Source organism: Geotrypetes seraphini, chromosome 2 (assembly GCF_902459505.1).
Source record: "Geotrypetes seraphini chromosome 2, aGeoSer1.1, whole genome shotgun sequence".
Classification (NCBI taxonomy): Eukaryota; Metazoa; Chordata; class Amphibia; order Gymnophiona; family Dermophiidae; genus Geotrypetes; species Geotrypetes seraphini.
The window spans coordinates 147455661-147473181 of NC_047085.1; the positions used below are offsets into that span (position 1 = coordinate 147455661).

The 17521-nt window shown below is 41.7% G+C and overlaps 1 protein-coding gene across 3 annotated transcripts in view; it reads right to left on the bottom strand.

The window, feature by feature from the left end:
• The window catches only part of MYOM1 (myomesin 1), a 216921-nt gene that overhangs the window by 110164 nt on the left and 89236 nt on the right, over positions 1-17521 (bottom strand). For all 3 annotated transcript variants that reach the window (XM_033933965.1, XM_033933964.1, XM_033933966.1), the window contains 2 exons: positions 7881-8042; positions 635-776 (listed from right to left, as the gene is read on the bottom strand). In XM_033933965.1, coding sequence (XP_033789856.1) covers positions 635-776; positions 7881-8042 — 304 coding nt within the window. The remainder of the gene's footprint in view (positions 1-634; positions 777-7880; positions 8043-17521) is intronic.

Genomic DNA, 17521 nt, shown 5'->3' on the forward strand with positions numbered 1-17521 from the left:
CTGCTCTATAGCCTAACATTTCTGGCTTGAATACGAAGACAATTGCCATGCATATTTATTCAGCAAATACTGTGATAGCCATGTATTGCTGATTCAAAAGGTTTTTGTGTTTTTTCAGAGTCCCTCAATCTGGACTCATAAACCTTGAATTCATTTGTTGGATGGGCTATATGTTACTTAATAAAAATGCATGGCACTAGGAGGTACGAGGCCATTTTGCATAGCTGGTGAATTGGGGTGACTACCCCAGTGTTTTGGAGAGTTCTACATTTCTATGCTCTCCAGCATGACTGCCCTAATATGCGCCCCTTGCAATCTTTCTGTGCTGCTTTTTATTTATATTTTCTTCCTCTTATACCAGCTTAATCTAAGTACCTAGTTACTATTCAATATACTGTATACTGCTTTGGATGAATCTGAAGTTTGAACACATGGGACTCCATTAGGCACCATCCAATTACACTTCAGAATGAAGGTGGATGAGGAAGAGGTAAGTGATAGAGGGGAGAAAAGATCACACAGCAGCAGAGAAGAGGGTGAGGGGGGATAAGGAAAGGAGGAGAAACACACAATGGTATTTGGGAGGCCCTCTGCCACTTAGGGTCAGCCCCAAGTAGATGTGCTGGTTACTAACTTGTCAATAAAGTAGCCCAAGATAGGGCTTCCACCATCAACAGCTGGCTGTTTCCAGGAAACAATAACATAGTCTTTGTTGGCGTCCAAACACTCGACATCCAAAGGTGCAGCAGGAGCTCCACCTACCGCAGCATCAGCATCTAGGAAAATGAGTTACAGGGACAGTTATAATTTACCATTGCTCGCCTTTTTCCTTGGTTCTCTCTTAGTATGGTAACTTTTTAGCGTTAGTGTCTCTGGTCAGTGATTATTCAATAATGCAGGGCTACATCTTTATAAGGGTTCTACCTCAATTACCGCATCTCCATATTTGGAATTCTATGAAGGATTTTCAGATACAGGCAGTCCCCTAGTTACAGACACCTGACTTAAGTACGCCGCATTGTGGGGGGTTTTGGGGGTTGTAACCCCCCACATTTTACTGAAAACTTCACCTTTTCCCTAAAAACAGGGAAAAAGTTAAGTTTACAGTATAATGAGGGGGGTTACAACCCCCCAAACCACCCACAACGCCGCCGTGATCTGTATTAAGTAAAGTGGGGGGGCTCCCCAACAAAACCCCCCGTCGGAGCCCCTAAAAACTGTCATTTTCTTCGGGGCGCGCCTCCATCTTGCGCTTTGTCTTCCGCGGTTTTGTCTATGAACCCAAAAATAAACAAGACAACCCTACAGTTCCCAGAATTTAGGGTGTAGAGTTAGGTGAGTTAGTGGAATGCCACATATATGTATACCTTTTGAAACTCTAAGGCAGGGGTGACCAAATGGTTGATCGCGTTGCCTTTGTGATCTTGTTCTTCCTGCCTTCCCGAGCCAGGCCAGGCGCGTACAAGCACTGGGCCCACAAGCCTTCACCTCCAACGTCAATTCTGATGTCTGAGAGGAAGTTCTGGACCAGCCAATCTTTGTCTGGCTGGCCTGGAACTTCCTCTCCGACATTAGAATTATGTCGGAGGTGAAGGCTTGTGGATCCGGCGCTTGTACGCGCAAGGCCTGGCTTGACGAATCAGGAAGAAATCAGCGTGATGGCTTGGGGGGGCAGGGAGAGACAAAGAATCGGGGAAGTTGAGAAATTAGCGCAATGGCTTAGGGGGGGCAGGGGGTGAGAGAAAGAAAGACAGGCAGGCAAGGGGACAGAGAAAGACAGAAATAAAGAGGGGGCAGGGGAAAAGAGAAAGAAAGAGAGACAGAAAGAAAAGGGGCGGGGGCAGAAAGAAAGAAATATTGGATTTACAGAAGGAAGTGCAACTTCAGACTCATGAAATCACTAGACAAAAAGGTAGGAAAAATGATTTTATTTTCAATTTAGTGATCAAAATGTGTCCGTTTTGAGAATTTATATCTGCTGTCTATATTTTGCACTATGGCCCCCTTTTACTATACCACAATAGTGGTTTTTAGCGCAGGGAGCCTATGAGCATCGGGAGCTGCGAGGAGCATTCAGCGCAGCTCCCTGTGCTAAAAACTACTATCATGGTTTAGTATAAGAGGAGGGGGTATATTTGTCTATTTTTGTATAGTTGTTACTGAGGTGACATTGCATATTTTAAAGTCATCTGCCTTGACCTCTGAAAAAAAACCCCGAATACAAATAATTAACATTTTCTCTGTGTACAGTGTGCTTTGTGTTTTTTTAAATTTTATTGTTGGTAGATCATTTTAGAAGTCATTTGACTTGGTAGATCATGTTAAAAGTAGCTCGCAAGCCAAAAAATGTGTGGGCACCCCTGCTCTAAGGTGTGTGACTACTACAGAAAGGTGGCATATCAAATGCGTGACCCTTGCCTCCTTACATCTAATATCCTTCAATGCCTCTTTTTTACTGTACGTGTTACCTGAAAATCCAAATATTGACACAAGGCCAACTTATGTGAGTTAACTCTCTTTATACCACATAGCTGGTAAGTAAGGGGCCTATATAGTAAGCATTTTTCCATAGACATAATGGGGGTAATTTTATAAGGAGCCTAATTTTAGGTGGCAGGAATGTACATGAATAGCAGCATTTTAGCCACTGATGTATGTACTTGTAGCCACTTATGCAATATGCATGTAAATAACCACTTACCCTTCCCTTCATATGTTGCAAATGTAGTCTCTGCTCTGAACTCCTCACTGCCTATTCCAGCTGGCCTTCTAAGCACTTCCTTGATTCACTCTTATCATTTCTTTTCTATATGGTTAACATGAGCTTATCACTTGGCGGTTTTCCAGATACTTGAAAACAGGCCATTGTTCTTCCACTGTGCAAAGATCCTAAAAGTGATTTTTACCTCTAATTTCTGTCCTATATCTAATCTTCAATTCATCTTTGTTGCTAAATAGTTAGTAAATTTTCACAGGTTTTACAGTCATCATTCCACTGAACATTTCCTTCTTGGCCTCACTAATTTTATTAAGCTGATCCTGAAAAGTGGTAGGGCTGATCTTCTCGTCTCCCTTGATCTTTCAGCCACTTTTGATCTAGTTATTAATTCTCTTCCTCTCTAGTGCTTAGCAGATATTCATATCTGTGGTACTGCCCTCTTGTGGTTCCAATCATACCTGTCCAATAGATCTTTTTCAGTCCCCTGCTCTTCCTCACCACTTATCTCAAGAGTAACACAGGGATTCATTCCCTAACCACTCCTTTTCAATGTATTTCTTTTCCCACTCCCCTAGCGCTTTCCTTTTTTATTTATGCAGATGACGCACAGATCCTTCATATCCTTTTTCATTCTATCATTGCAGCCTCCTCTGGCTGGTTATCTATCAAACACATAAACTCAACCTAAGTCTGATACTATCATCTTCTCTGCATGATCTCCCCCAACACTATGGGCTCCTTTTACTAAGCTGTGGTAGTGTTTTTAGCGCGCACTGCAGATTAGCGTGCGCTAACCCCCGCGCTATTTGGAAAACCTAACGCCAGCTCTATGGAGGCATTAGCAACTAGCATGCGCGGCATTGTAGCGCAGCTTAGTAAAAGGAGCCCTATCTCTCTCACCCGGCATTCAGGGTGTGAATATTCCTAAAAACTCATATAAAATACTGGGAGTTTCCTATCAAACCCAGATAGCTCCTTGAAATTCTGAAGGATTAAATTCTAAATCCTAAAGTATTGGAGCTATATAGGGGTTGGATGTAGACCCGTATCCTTGTAACCCTTAAGCATGTAATTCTTGGTATTCTTGATTGAAATAAATTTTCCTGTTTGCCTCCTGTTATTGTGGATGACCATTTTGTAGCTAATAATGGATTGATTCATTTCCTTTTTCTCTTTTTTTATTTTCATTAAATCATTATTTTGTAAAGTGATGTAAATTTAATGCCAATAAATAAAAATTTAAACAAACAATCAGAGGGTGTATTATTTTTGAGAAACAGATTTCTAATGTAGGTCAGAAGTGCTTTTTAACTCTAAGACAAATATGTTCTATCCACCAAAAGCTTCAGATTTTTCCCCTATGAATTTATCTCCTTGTCATCTCTAAAGTTGATTATTATAACTCCCTATACTACTCACCCAGATTTGGAGACTTCAGCTCATCCAAAATATGGCAATTAAATTACTATTTGAGGAAAAAATATGACCATGGATCACCTCTGTTTAGTGAACACTGGCTCCCAGTATCGTACGACATCCCATTTAAATATCTGATTAGTTCATCAGGTTCTGAACTATGGTTTTTCAGCATTTTTATCTGATCTTTTGATTCCCTTTGTCTCCATCATAATTCATCGTTCCTCTCAAATAACATCTTCTTACTATTTCTTCTCATCAATGTATCTGGCTTGATGTTCTCAGACACCTGTTTCAGCATCATTGCCCCTACACTCTGGAACAAACTCTTTTTTGGGATTGAACCCTCATTCCAGAATTTCAAAAAAATTCCTCAAGTTTCATTTTTTCATGCAGGTCTTTCCGCACCTTTGATTGGCATATTCTACAATATAGATACCCAATTTGTAGCAGATAGTACAGCACCTTCTCTTCTCTCCATCCCCTCTTCTTCTTCACCAGATATGTATTGTAATTTTATTTTCCTCTTATATTTCCTTTCACTTTGTAGTCTAGTTGTTTGTTTATAGTTGTTCTCTTATATTAAATTGTAAACTGCTTAGATATCTTACTATGACTTTGTGGTATATCAAAATAATCTGAGCTTAAACTACTGACTAGCAGAAACATATGCACCCCATGTTTTTATGACACATGCATTGCATGTGAAGAGATTGTACCTTAAATGTAGGCCCATTTTCTTCCCCTTTAATGGCTTGTATTCTACAAAGAAAAGTAGGTTCCTTCATTTCTTCATGGAATGGGCTTGAAATCGGTACCTGCTTACCCTCATATCCCAGGCAATTTCAAATAGAATTACACTCCAAATATGGAAAAACATATTTCCTTAGATGATCTAGCCTAGGTATCTGAAATGTATTCCCTAGTATGCAATTATAGAAGGGCCAACTCAAAAATAGACATGGGAGAATTATTTCAGTTGTATAAAACTCAATCAATACACCATCCAGAAAGGCCACAAGGACCTAGTAGACTGGATGATTGGATAACATCCATAGTTGTGTTGGTGGCTGTTTAAATGATAGAAACCTGTGGAGAGTGCTGACTGTGAGTTAAAAGGGGAATCTCGCATGCTCAGTGGGGTAGCCTGAGGGTAAGATGGCAAAACCTGTCTTATAAAAGAAGCGATACAGGTGGATGACCTTGGCAGTGTAAACAGGAATAACTGTGAAAACTGGATGAGACAGCTGGTCTTTTTCTGCCATTATCATGTAATTAGGCTTCTGCTACATGCATATCACAAAAAACCCCTATCATTACAAGTCAATATAAGGGGCCATTTTGCTGTAAGCTGCAAATCTAATTTTAAAAAAGTTAAGGACAGTGAACATCTTTTTTATATTAAACAAATGCAGATCTTGGGATCATATGCATAAAATTAATCATTTCCTTTGATCCTTTCTCATACAAAGTAGATTATTTATGTTCTTTATAAGCATAGGGCTGAACCATGTCCTCTATGTGTACCATTAGGGAACAAGGAAATCTGCATGTCCATAGCTTCCACAAATTCCTCTCTGCATGCTCTGCTCTGAATAACAAGCTGCTATTGGCTTTTTGTTGAGTTTTGCTGAACAGCATAGAGGCGCCATTCTGGGCACATTCATAGAGCCAAGAATTTCAAGCACCATTACACGCTTCAGCTGCTGCCCTCAACAGCTGAGAAAGATATAGGATCACTGCAAGGACCAGTGAAATCTGACCATGCCAGCTCTTCTTAAAGAGAAAGTACTTTCTAAAAGAGGAATTAGGGATTATTTCAATGTACAGGTGTATCAGATAACAACAGAAGACAATTTTCCACCAAAGATTAAGTTGCTTATGCACGACAACTGGTACATTTTACTGTTGAAAGGTAAACCTTCTCTCTACTCGTAGTCCAGGTCTATAATAGGGTTTTCCTCCAGGATCTGCCTGTACTTTGCACCATCCATCTTTTTCCCCTCGATGTTTACAAGCTTCCCTGTCCCTGATGCTGCAAAGCATCCCTGCAACATAATACTATCACACAAAATCTTCCCCTATTGGCTTGCAGTGTTCTCTATAAATTAGGTGCCAACATTTAAGCATCCAATATGGGGTAAATTCTATATATGGCACCTAAAAAATCAGCACTGAAAAAAAAAGCTAAGTGCTATTCTGTAACAGGCGCTTAGCGTTAAGTGAGGTTTACAGAATAGTGCTTATGCCCAAGAATACATATGTACCAATTGAAAAGCAGTGCAAATTCTTGTTCTTAAATTAGGTACGGATCCCCTTTATTCTATAATTTTGCACTTTTATTTTTAACTTAAATTCTAAGAATGCCCCTGCTCTGCCCATGACCCTCCCATTTCCATGCCCCCTTTTTGGACTCATGCATACAATTTATGCATGTAACTTTTAATTAAATCCACTTAGTGCTAATTGGCTCATTATTCAATTAGATTGTGCATACAAATTGGGTATGTGCCCAAATTTGCATGCACAACTCAAAGCACTATATATTGTGACAAATCTAGCTTTCCTCCTAGCTTTGTCACAGGATTGACTAGAAAGAACAGTAAACCCTTATGCAGGAGAGCTGACCAGGTTAGCTCTGCTGAGTATAGTAGCGCTGACCTCCCTTGCATCAGTCATGATGAGCTAGACAGAGACTGCCAGGTAGAGCTCAGACCAGCTATAGTTCACTCTACCAAGTCTGCTTTTAGCTCATCTAAAACCTCAGGAGCAAGGAGACTACATTTCCCAGAAAGGAGAGAACCAGCAGAAAGCTGACATGTGAGCAGTCACAGCTGCAAAGGGAGCTTTCTCCCTTCCCCCTCTTCATAGCAGAGAGGGTGGCTTGGAGCCAGTTAAAAAGAGGCAGTTCAAAACCAGGGAGGAGAAGGAGCAAAGAGGCTAGGTACGAGAGCCTCAGAGGCAGCAAGGTTTGTCTCCCCAGCTGAATGCTGATGAGCTGGGAAAAGATTGAGAAATGGTGGCCATTTCAGAGGTGCCTAATCCCACAATTGAGAGGCAGTTGGAAAGCTGGGAACCTATTGTATTGTAAAGTACTGCATCCTGCTGATAACACCAGAGCAGCCTGACCAAAGGTCAGAAATAAAAGTACATCTTTATTTTGGACATTTCGGGGTGTGTGTGTGGTTTTCCTTGCCTAGTTCACTGTGGTCATTTACCTGGCATTTTCACCCTAGGCTGGTGCATAGGGAGCCTGAAGGATTCCTTAGTTGAAAGGAACGCGCTGGAAGCAGTATCAGTCGCTGTGAACCAGGCTCGCTGTGCTTATCAGGAGCCCAGGATGCAACAATATAGAATCCGGGGGGCTGTGTGTAAATGACCAAAATACTGGCACATAGTGGCATAACCAGCCTCAAATTTTGTGTGGGCCTACTACTAAAATGGGTGGGTATAATGTCCTGTCTTTAGCCCACCCCTGATCTCTGTCCCCTCCTTTCGGCCCACTCCAAATCAACTTGCCATAATTACACCTGAGCTTCCAGGGATCCCTAAGCCATGCCAGCTGAAGACAAAGGTGCCCTGAACTCAGTCTAGTGCTACTTAGTAGTTGTGGGTCTAATTCTATAAGTGACACCTAGCCGATTTCCAGTTGTATTTATGAGGAAATTGTTTTAATTGGAGTGTAATAAGAGGTGACCAACAATGAATTATTTTAGTAAATTTGCATTATATTTTAGGTTCTTACCTCCAACAAAGACGTATGCACTATACTGGTCATAGTAGTCTCCCATAACAACACGCAGAGAGTAGAGACCTTCATCTTCTTTGTTGAGATGAGTTAAGGTCAGGGAAGCACGTTCTCCACTCCAGTACATTCGAAGCCATTTAGATGGTGAAAGAAGAACTCCTAGAAGTTCAAAAAATATTCATTGTGAAGAATGACTAGAATGATACCCCCAGTATTTAAAGTGATTTAAGTGGGCAGGATAGGCTCCTGCCTCTTAAATTATCTGTTGCTGCCTAACTCCCAATGATTGCCCCTGGAAAAAGTAGGCAGATCAGAGGTAGTAGAAAGGGGCAATGCCGGGGTGGGGGGGGGGGGGAGCCAGGGGTCATGTGGGTGCCGGCAATATTCATACAAACATAGAAACATGATGGCAGATAAAAGCCAACTAGCCCATCCAGTTTGTCTATTTGCAGCATCCATTATCTACTCTCCCTTAAAGATCCCACATGCCTGTCCCACACTTTCTTGAATTCAGATAGTGTTAGCATTTAAGTATTTTTTATTGTTCTCAAAAAGTAAGGAGCCAGTATTTCGCTACTTAAAATATATATGACACACTAAATGAAAAGGTACCAACAGTGGGGTTACAAATAACAGAGATAAAGGCTATAAAAGTTTAAAGGGGTAAATTTGGGTAACGATCAGTAGAAAGAGACTTTGCAAATTTTTCACAGACATTACTGAGATATAGATTTTTTTTCCCAAAATCTTTATTAGGTTGTTTTTTTAAATTAACATAAAGTGCAGAAAATCATACATATATCCAATAATAATAACAAAATAAGCACTCATGAACACTCAGTAGAAAAATAGAAATATATAAATATTACCCCCTCCCCTTCAATTATTCAATCAAAAAAGAACACCACCAATATAATAATAATAATAATAAGTTTCAAGTTTCAAGTTTATTATAAAATTTGATTAATCGCCTATTCCAGGTTCTAGGCGATGTACATCAACAATTACAAAATTATATATATTTATAACAATATAAAGCACATTAAAATATCCGAAGTATACATAACATAACTAGACAAACTTGAAAACTTTATTCTTCTATAGAAACATAGAAGATGACGGCAGAAAAGGGCTACAGCCCATCAAGTCTGCCCACTCTACTTACCCACCCCCTGTCTATGCCCTAATGACCCAATTTTCTTATCTTGACCCTCGTAGGGATCCCACATAGGTATCCCATTTATTCTTAAAGTCTGGCACGCTGTCTGCCTCGATCACCTGCACTGGAAGCTTGTTCCAATGATCAACCACTCTCTCTGTAAAGAAATACTTTCTGGTGTTGCCATGAAATTTTCCGCCCCTAAGTTTGAGCGGGTGCCCTCTTGTGGCCGAGGGTCCCTTGAGAAAGAAAATATCATCTTCCACTTCAACACATCCCGTGAGGTACTTAAATGTTTCAATCATGTCTCCCCTCTCCCTACATTCCTCGAGACTGTAGAGCTGCAATTTGTTCAGTCTCTCTTCATACGAGACCCTTGAGCCCCGAGATCATCCTGGTGGCCGTCCGCTGAACCGATTCAATTCTGCGCACATCTTTACTGTAATGTGGCCTCCAGAATTGCACACAGTACTCCAGATGAGGTCTCACCATGGCCCTGTACAACGGCATTATGACTTCAGGCTTTCGGCTGACGAAACTTCTATTGATACAACCCAATATCTGCCTTGCCTTAGATGAAGCCTTCTCCACTTGATTGGCAGTTTTCATGTCTGCACTAATGATTACTCCTAAATCTCGTTCTGCTGAAGTCCTAGTTAAAGTTTCTCCGTTCAAGAAGTACGTCCTGCATGGATTTCCACTTCCGAGGTGCATGACCTTACATTTCTTAGCATTGAAGCCTAGCTGCCAGGTTGAGGACCAACTTTCCAATGTAAGCAGGTCCTGCACCATATAATTCTGTAAACTGCATTCACTTACTATATTACATAGTTTGGCGTCATCGGCGAATAGTGTTATTTTACCTTGAAGCCCTTGAGTCAGATCCCCTATGAATATGTTGAAAAGGAGTGGACCCAGGACCGAGCCCTGCGGCACTACACTGGTCACCTCCGATGTTTTAGAGAGGGTACCATTAACCACCACCCTCTGAAGTCTGCCACTCAGCCAATCATTGACCCATGCAGTTAGTGTCTCTCCTAACCCCATCGATTCCATCTTGCTTAGCAGCCTGCGGTGTGGGACACTGTCAAAAGCTTTACTGAAGTCCAGGTACACGACGTCCAAAGACTCTCCCAAGTCCAACTTTCTTGTTACCCAGTCAAAGAAGCTGATGAGATTGGATTGGCAGGACCTACCCTTGGTGAATCCATGCTGACTGGGATCCCGAAGATTCCCTTCATTCAAGATCGTGCCCAATTTGCTTTTAATTAGTGTTTCCATGAGTTTGCACACTATTGGTCTATAATTCGCATCCTCTGCCCTGCAACCCTTTTTATGCAGAGGAACGACATTAGCTAATTTCCAGTCCAGGGGAACTTTCCCCTTACTTAGGGAGAGATTGAATAGCTCAGCCAACAGTTTCGCCAGGACATCGCTCAATTCTCTGAGCACTCTTGGGTGCAAATTGTCTGGTCCCATGGCTTTGTTCACCTTGAGTCTTGTCAGTTCACTGTAAACTTCACCTGGTGTGAACTCAAAATTCTGAAACGGGTCTTCTGTGCTTCATGTTGCCTTCAACTGCGGACCGTGTCCCGGTGCCTTACAGGTGAAGACTGAGCAGAAGTATTCATTCAGTAGTTCGGCTTTATCGGAATCTGCTTCCACGTAACTTCCGTCCGGTCTTCTAAGGCGTACTATCCCACCTGTGTTCCTTTTTCTGTCACTAATATACCTGAAGAAGGATTTGTCCCCCTTTTTAATGTTTTTTGCCAGAATTTCTTCCACTGGAAGTTTTGCCTCCCTAACTGCCATTTTGACCGCTGTAGAACTGGTCCTATATTCTACCTTTGCCTCTCTTTTCTCCGTGCGCTTGTAGGAGAGAAACGCTTTATTCTTCTCCTTAATGAGGTGCGAGATCTCTGCGGTGAACCATTGGGGTTTATTGTTTCTTTGTCGTTTATTTACTGATTTTATGAAGCGGCTAGTTGCTTCATGTATAGTTGATTTCAGTGTTAACCACTTAGCTTCTACATCATAGGTCTCCGATTGGTCCTGCAGCGTCCGATGGACGAAATCTCCCATGCGTGCGAAGTCTGTGCCCCGGAAATTGAGTACCTTTGTTTTCGTGTTTGATCTAGGGAAGCCTTTCCTAAGGTTGAACCATACTATGTTGTGGTCGCTGGAGGCTAGCGTATCTCCTACTGAGACCTCTGAGATGCTTTTCCCGTTGGTGAGTACCAGGTCGAGGATCGCCTGGGCCCTAGTGGGCTCCGTTACCATTTGTTTGAGACATGCTCCCTTTATGGAGGTTAAGAGCCTCCTGCTACCGCTGGTTGTCGCTGAAAATGAGTTCCAGTCTGCATCAGGCATATTGAAGTCCCCTAGCAGTACAGCTTCTCCTCTTAGAGTGATATTCTCTATGTCTTCAATTAATTCTGCGTCCATGTCTTCCAGTTGTCTTGGGGGTCTGTATACCACACCTAGATACAGGCATTTTTCTCTGCCTCTTGCCAGGTTTACCCAGAGGTACTCCCCGGTGTACTTGACATCTGTGATCCTGGTGATTTTGATGTCCTCTTTAATGTATAGAGCTAACCCCCTCCTAACCTACCCTCTCTGTCCTGACGAAGTAGATTGTAGCCCGGTATAGCCATATCCCACCCATGTGAGTCCGTGAACCAAGTTTCAGATATTGCCACCACATCTAGGTCGGCATTCCTTATTTCAGCCTCCAATTCTAGAATTTTGTTACCTAAACTGTGTGCATTGACATACATGGCCCTCCATATCTTGTGTTTGCTAAGTCCCTGTGAGGCGTATCCTACCCGAGTCGCTGTGACTCCTAAAGAACAGTTTGCAATGTGGGTACTTACCTTGGACATGGAAGCGGAGTTTCCTTTCTGCACTAATATGTGAATGGGTACCCTCCCCCGACTTACCTAGTTTAAAGCCCTGTGAAGCAGGCGGGCTAGTCGGTGTCCGAAGACGTTCTTAACCTTACTGGTCAGATGGAGTCCATCTGGTCCCTGAAGACCTAGTAGCGCTTCCCCATGGTTTAGGAATCCGAAGTTCATATTCCGGCACCATCCCTGTAGCCACTCGTTCGTCCTCAGGATACGTTCATCTCTGGCTCTTCCCTTGCCTCTAACTGGGAGGCTCGATGAGAAAACCACCTTCGCTCCTGTCCGCTTCAGCCTCTCACCCAGTGCTCCAAAGTCTCTGGTGAGGGTCTCCGGTGTGTTCCTGGCAGTGTCGTTGGTTCCTATGTGGACAAGAAGCATAGGAAAGTGGTCTCGGGGTGTGAGTACTCTATCTAGACTGGTGGTGACATCTCGTATCCTGGCTCCAGGCAGACAGCAGACCTCCCTAGATTGCATATCCGGTCTGCAAATTGGTCCCTCGGTGCCCCTCAGCATGGAATCCCCGATGACTATTACTCTGCGCTTCTTTGGGGGGAGCCGGTCAGTTGTCCCTGGAGATGGAGCTGTGTGTTGGGCCTGCTCCTGTTCCTCATCGGCAGTTCCTTCCTGAAGAATCTGGAATCTGTTCCGCAGGGTGAGTTGAGGGGTTGATGTATAGCTGCCCTGTTTGTAAGAAGAAGGAGAAGATGAAGAGATTGAAAAAGGGGGGGGGGGGTGTCTCCTATGTTTGCCCGTGGAGAAGGTCACCAGCTGCCAGGGGTCAGTGCCGCTAGCCATTTCCTGTATCCCAATTGTTGGTTTCAAAGCTGATGATTTGGGCGTCTCGAGGATGGACTTGTCATGGGCCTGCTCGGTGATTTGGGACAGCTCCTGGACGACTCCGTCGATGTAGGCCTCGTCCTCTCGGATGCTTCTCAGGCGTATCACCTCCTCCCTGAGGCTCCTTAGTTCCTGCATGAGATCTCCATCCAGCTGCGCGGCCTCCTCTGTCTGTGTAAAGACTGTAGTGTAGCGCTGGGGGATGGTCTCGGTCTGCACAGAGACCTCTGTCCACCGTCCTGGGTCCTCCTCCTTCTGCATGCAGTCCGTGGTCGCTTCCTGGATCCCTATAGTGACTGGAATACTGGTCTTGATTGTAGACTTCGCGTTTCTTGTCCTCCCTGCCACAATCTTGCGACTTCTAGGCGGTTTACAATCAAGAGTGCTGGATATTCAGTGAAATACAATAAGTAGATATTCAGAGGAAATACAGAGATCAGAGACCTCAGGAGGCAATAGTATAGAAATACAATTTGCTGAGCGAAAATGTAAAATGTACATTTTAGTAGGTAATGTCCGACAGGACCTGTTGGGGATAAATAGCAACGTAAAGTTATGATAAGATGAAGATAACAGATTATATTTATAACTGTGCTGTAAGTTCAGGTGGAATAGGGAGGGACAAGGGAGAGGGAGAGCGGGTCCCCTCCCTCCCATCTACCCATCCCGGACGTGTATATTCAAGAGCTAAAACTATTATTCAATACTTGCAATATTCTGTCAATGGCTCCCAGACCTCCTTAAATTTTTTATACTGACCCAATTGTTCTGCATTCATACACTCAAGTTTGAAAGTTTGCCATAGGGACTTCCACCAAAAACTATAATTCAGCCTATCTCAGCTTTTCCAGTTTCTCAAAATGAGCTGTGGCAAATCCTGTCATGATAAATAATAATCTGTTTTTACATGAGATTAGTGGACTCTTGGCCATCAGCATCGTACCAAATAAGACCACATCATATGTTAATGCTAATGGAACAAACAGTACGTTAATTATTTGACCCCCATATGGATCACTACAAGTTTAATATTAAGGGACAAAAGAAAAGCAAATGATCCAATGTCCCTATATCGAGGTGACAATGCCAGCATCTATTTGACTTAGAATTATTTAATTTTTGCAATCTAACTGGGGTCCAAAAACTTCTGTGTAACAAAAAAACCCAAGTTTGTCTCATAGATGCTGACATTGTACATCTCATCCTCCAAGACCAAATTCGTGGCCATTGAGTAGCAGAAATCTGTTGCTTGATCACAATGCTCCAGATATCCCGAAGGCTCATTTTTGGTTTCTTATTCAAAAATTCAGATATTAATTTGTACCATTTGGCGGCCTTATGCCCTAGGAAATTGTCTGGAAGCATAGGCCCGGCAAGCTATACTGATTTTTTAGACTTCGCCAATCAGGGAATCCCTTCTGAGATATAGATGTTTTAAATTTGCTGTTTCAAATGCGTTTTACTTAAAAACATACTTTTTAAAAAAATTGATAAACATATCTTATTTTTTAAAGAAGTAGTCAATACCTGAGGCAGAAATTATTTACTTAACTTTCATAGTGCATATTTGCAAGGGGATGTAGACATGGTTAGAGTCTGGCAGGGCTCAAACACATGGCATTTAGGTGGGGGAGGGGTCGAGTTCAGGGGAGGTGGCAGCTGAAAGGAATGGCCATCTCTCCTGCCTGACTTGCCTCGGGGGGGAGGCGGCGGCTCCGGGGCAGGAGGGAGAGGGCATCCCTCCTGCCCGGCTTACTTTGCAGATGGGAGTTCTAGGGTTCCGATGGAAGGGAGTGGATATCCCTCCAGCCAGCTGAGTTTGCATGGGAGTTTGGGGATTCCCTGCTGCAGCCACCCTATCCCTGTGTACAAACCTTAAATGTTCCTTTTTCTTTTTTTTTTACTTTAATTTTATAAATTGTATAAATTGTATTTCTACCCTTTACCTACTTGTTCCAGTTTGTATTAATAGAACATAATGATTAGTCTATAATTTTGTCTCATTTGTATTTGTCATCCCTGGCTTTTATTGTATATTACAATTATGTAATACGCATTGAAATATTGGATATTGCGTAAAATCAAAATTTATTAAACTTGAAACTTGATCACGGCAGGATTCCCTTGCCGCGATCAGCTGATGGCAAAGAATCAGGCACAATTCTCAATCAGCAGCTGTGACATGGACACTGGTTAGAGAATCGAGCCAGTTAGGTGGGGTTGGACGTCTGTGATTCTGTATAGGATGCTGGTATGCGATTCTCAGCCGTTTGTTAGGTAGCTGCAGAAACCAGCATGTTCTATACAGAATTTCCCCCTATATGATTACATGGTGCAGCTGAACATCTAAGTTACCTGTGAATTTTCAGCATGTGAGAGCAACTTTTTAATTCATAAATATTGTCAACTCATTCAAGGCTAATGTACATAGCTGGTTCATGAAGCCGCGCAGTTTTTTCACTTGGCAATGGTGCTACTTGTGTGGCCCAACTTAAGTGGACTCTACCGAATACGCTCCCTATTTAATTAAACTAAAACCATGCCCTCGGGACAACCCAAGAAGCACCTTTACTTAACTGGATAAATTTTGTCCAGAACTTATACATTCAGCAAACAAGGATTTTTGAAATTAAAGGTATGCCCAGATAATTCCCAGTTATCCGATTTTGAATATCGATCTCATTGTCTTTAGACTATTTTCCACTAAGGAAAGCTGAGATCACCAACTTAGCATCCCCCCCCCTTTACTAAGCCAAGGAATAGGTTTCTACAGTGGCCTGGAGAGCTAAATGTTCCAATGTTGCTCTGATGCTCATAGGATCATTTAGCATTCCGGGCCTACCACAGCTTAGTGAAAAGGAGGGTTAGTTTTGCTAAATCTTCTAATCTGTGCATAATATGAAAACAATTAGTTTCTGCTTGATGTAAACATTAAATAGAAGTGTGGTAATGGTATAAATTTGCACTGGCATTCCACAATGTATGCCAAAGGCAATAATAACAACTGCTACTCTAGAGATATACTTGATGTTCCCTTAGGTGTATAATGAACACCTACGAAAAAAAGCAACTTCATTATATGATCCCCTGGGTGCCTGCTCTGGATCTAGACAGCTATTTGCTTCCTAGAGAGCAGAAATCACTTTAGATTCATTAAAATATACTGTATGCCCATGACTGAATTTTGGCCAGCCATCTATACCATAAATTTAGGGGGTTATTTTATAAAGTGGGCACTAACTTTTACATTCAGATTATGTGAATATATGATTAGAATAATAGCATAGACTTGCATATGTGTGAATAGATGCTTAAATGTCAAAATTCCATCTATTTTATAAGTAGGCACAAATCTTACATAGCTGCTCATAGAATTCTATAAGTTGCATGCATACCTTTGGCATTTCGATGTGAGCAGTTACCCAGCTCTATGGCTAGTGAAAGTGCTCATGCCTAAATTATAGGTGTGTATTTCTTTGATTTCAAATATTTTATTGAATTTTTAGTAAAATAGAACAGGACATATAAAACAGATATGGTAGCTGCGAGAATACAAATGGACAAATAAGGTACTCAAATAGTATACACGTAATATGAATTCTGTAGTCACACACTGCAACTCCAATAGAGTCAGAAGGGAATCCTGGAGAGGGTGGAGAGAATAGTACTTGCTCATTTATTAAGTAGTGATGGGGGAGTGTATAAGAGGGGTATTACGCCTTGTAATATTGGTAGTAGTGAGACTTCAAATTTTAATATAGCAAAGTGTGTAACATAATTTCAAGGAAGAGTATAGTAGAAATATAATTGGCGATTAAGAAAAGTTCACTATAGGAGCCCAGATCTTATTAACGGTATTTTTGTCTGTTGGAGAATTCTGCTGCTTTGACTTCATATAAGTGTATCAGGAGGATAGTTTTCCACCAGAATGTGACATTCAATAGATCTGCAGATTTCTAATAGGTGTGTATTTCACTTGTTATGCCGGTATTCAATAAAGGTGCCTAATAGGTGCACTGTTATGGAATTACCTCCTTAATGCCACTGTAATTTATCTACTATTTACACTTTTTTTTTCTTACAAACATAAACTAGTATCTCCTTCTTCTGGCAAAACTACAATTGAAGCCTAAAAAATATAGATCGTATAACTAGAAAACAGGCAAAGCACATTAGCAAGTATATAAAAAGAGACTGCAAGATAAAGAATACAGCTGGGCTTTGCTTTTTTTCAACTGTTATGGTTGTAAGCTGTGAATGATATGGAATTGTATCTATGAAAACTGTCCTTAAAAACACATTTTGCCATTTTTTTCTTTTAAGACTGATATACTTAGGGCTCCTTTTAATAAGGTGCGCTAGTGTTTTTAGCGCCTGCACGAAATTACTGCATGCTAAACCGCATGGTACACTTTTAGAATAATGCCAGCTCAATGCTGGCGTTAAGGTCTAGCGCACGCGGCAGTTTTAGTGTGCGCTATTTCGCATGTTAAGGCCCTAACGCACTTTAGTAAAAGGAGCCCTTAAAGTAGAGTTTTTATGACCAATGACTGCAGAAGCTCCTACATATAAAATATATTCAGTCTTATGAAGTTGGGACTTGTTGGAGCAAGATATCTGAGGTCTTTTTTTTTTCCACTATTTGAAACTTGAGCAGTCTCTATTGATATAATTGCTAATGTGCTTAACCTGTTTTCTGGTTATAGTCTACATATTTTTAACGCGTTGCTAGTAAGATT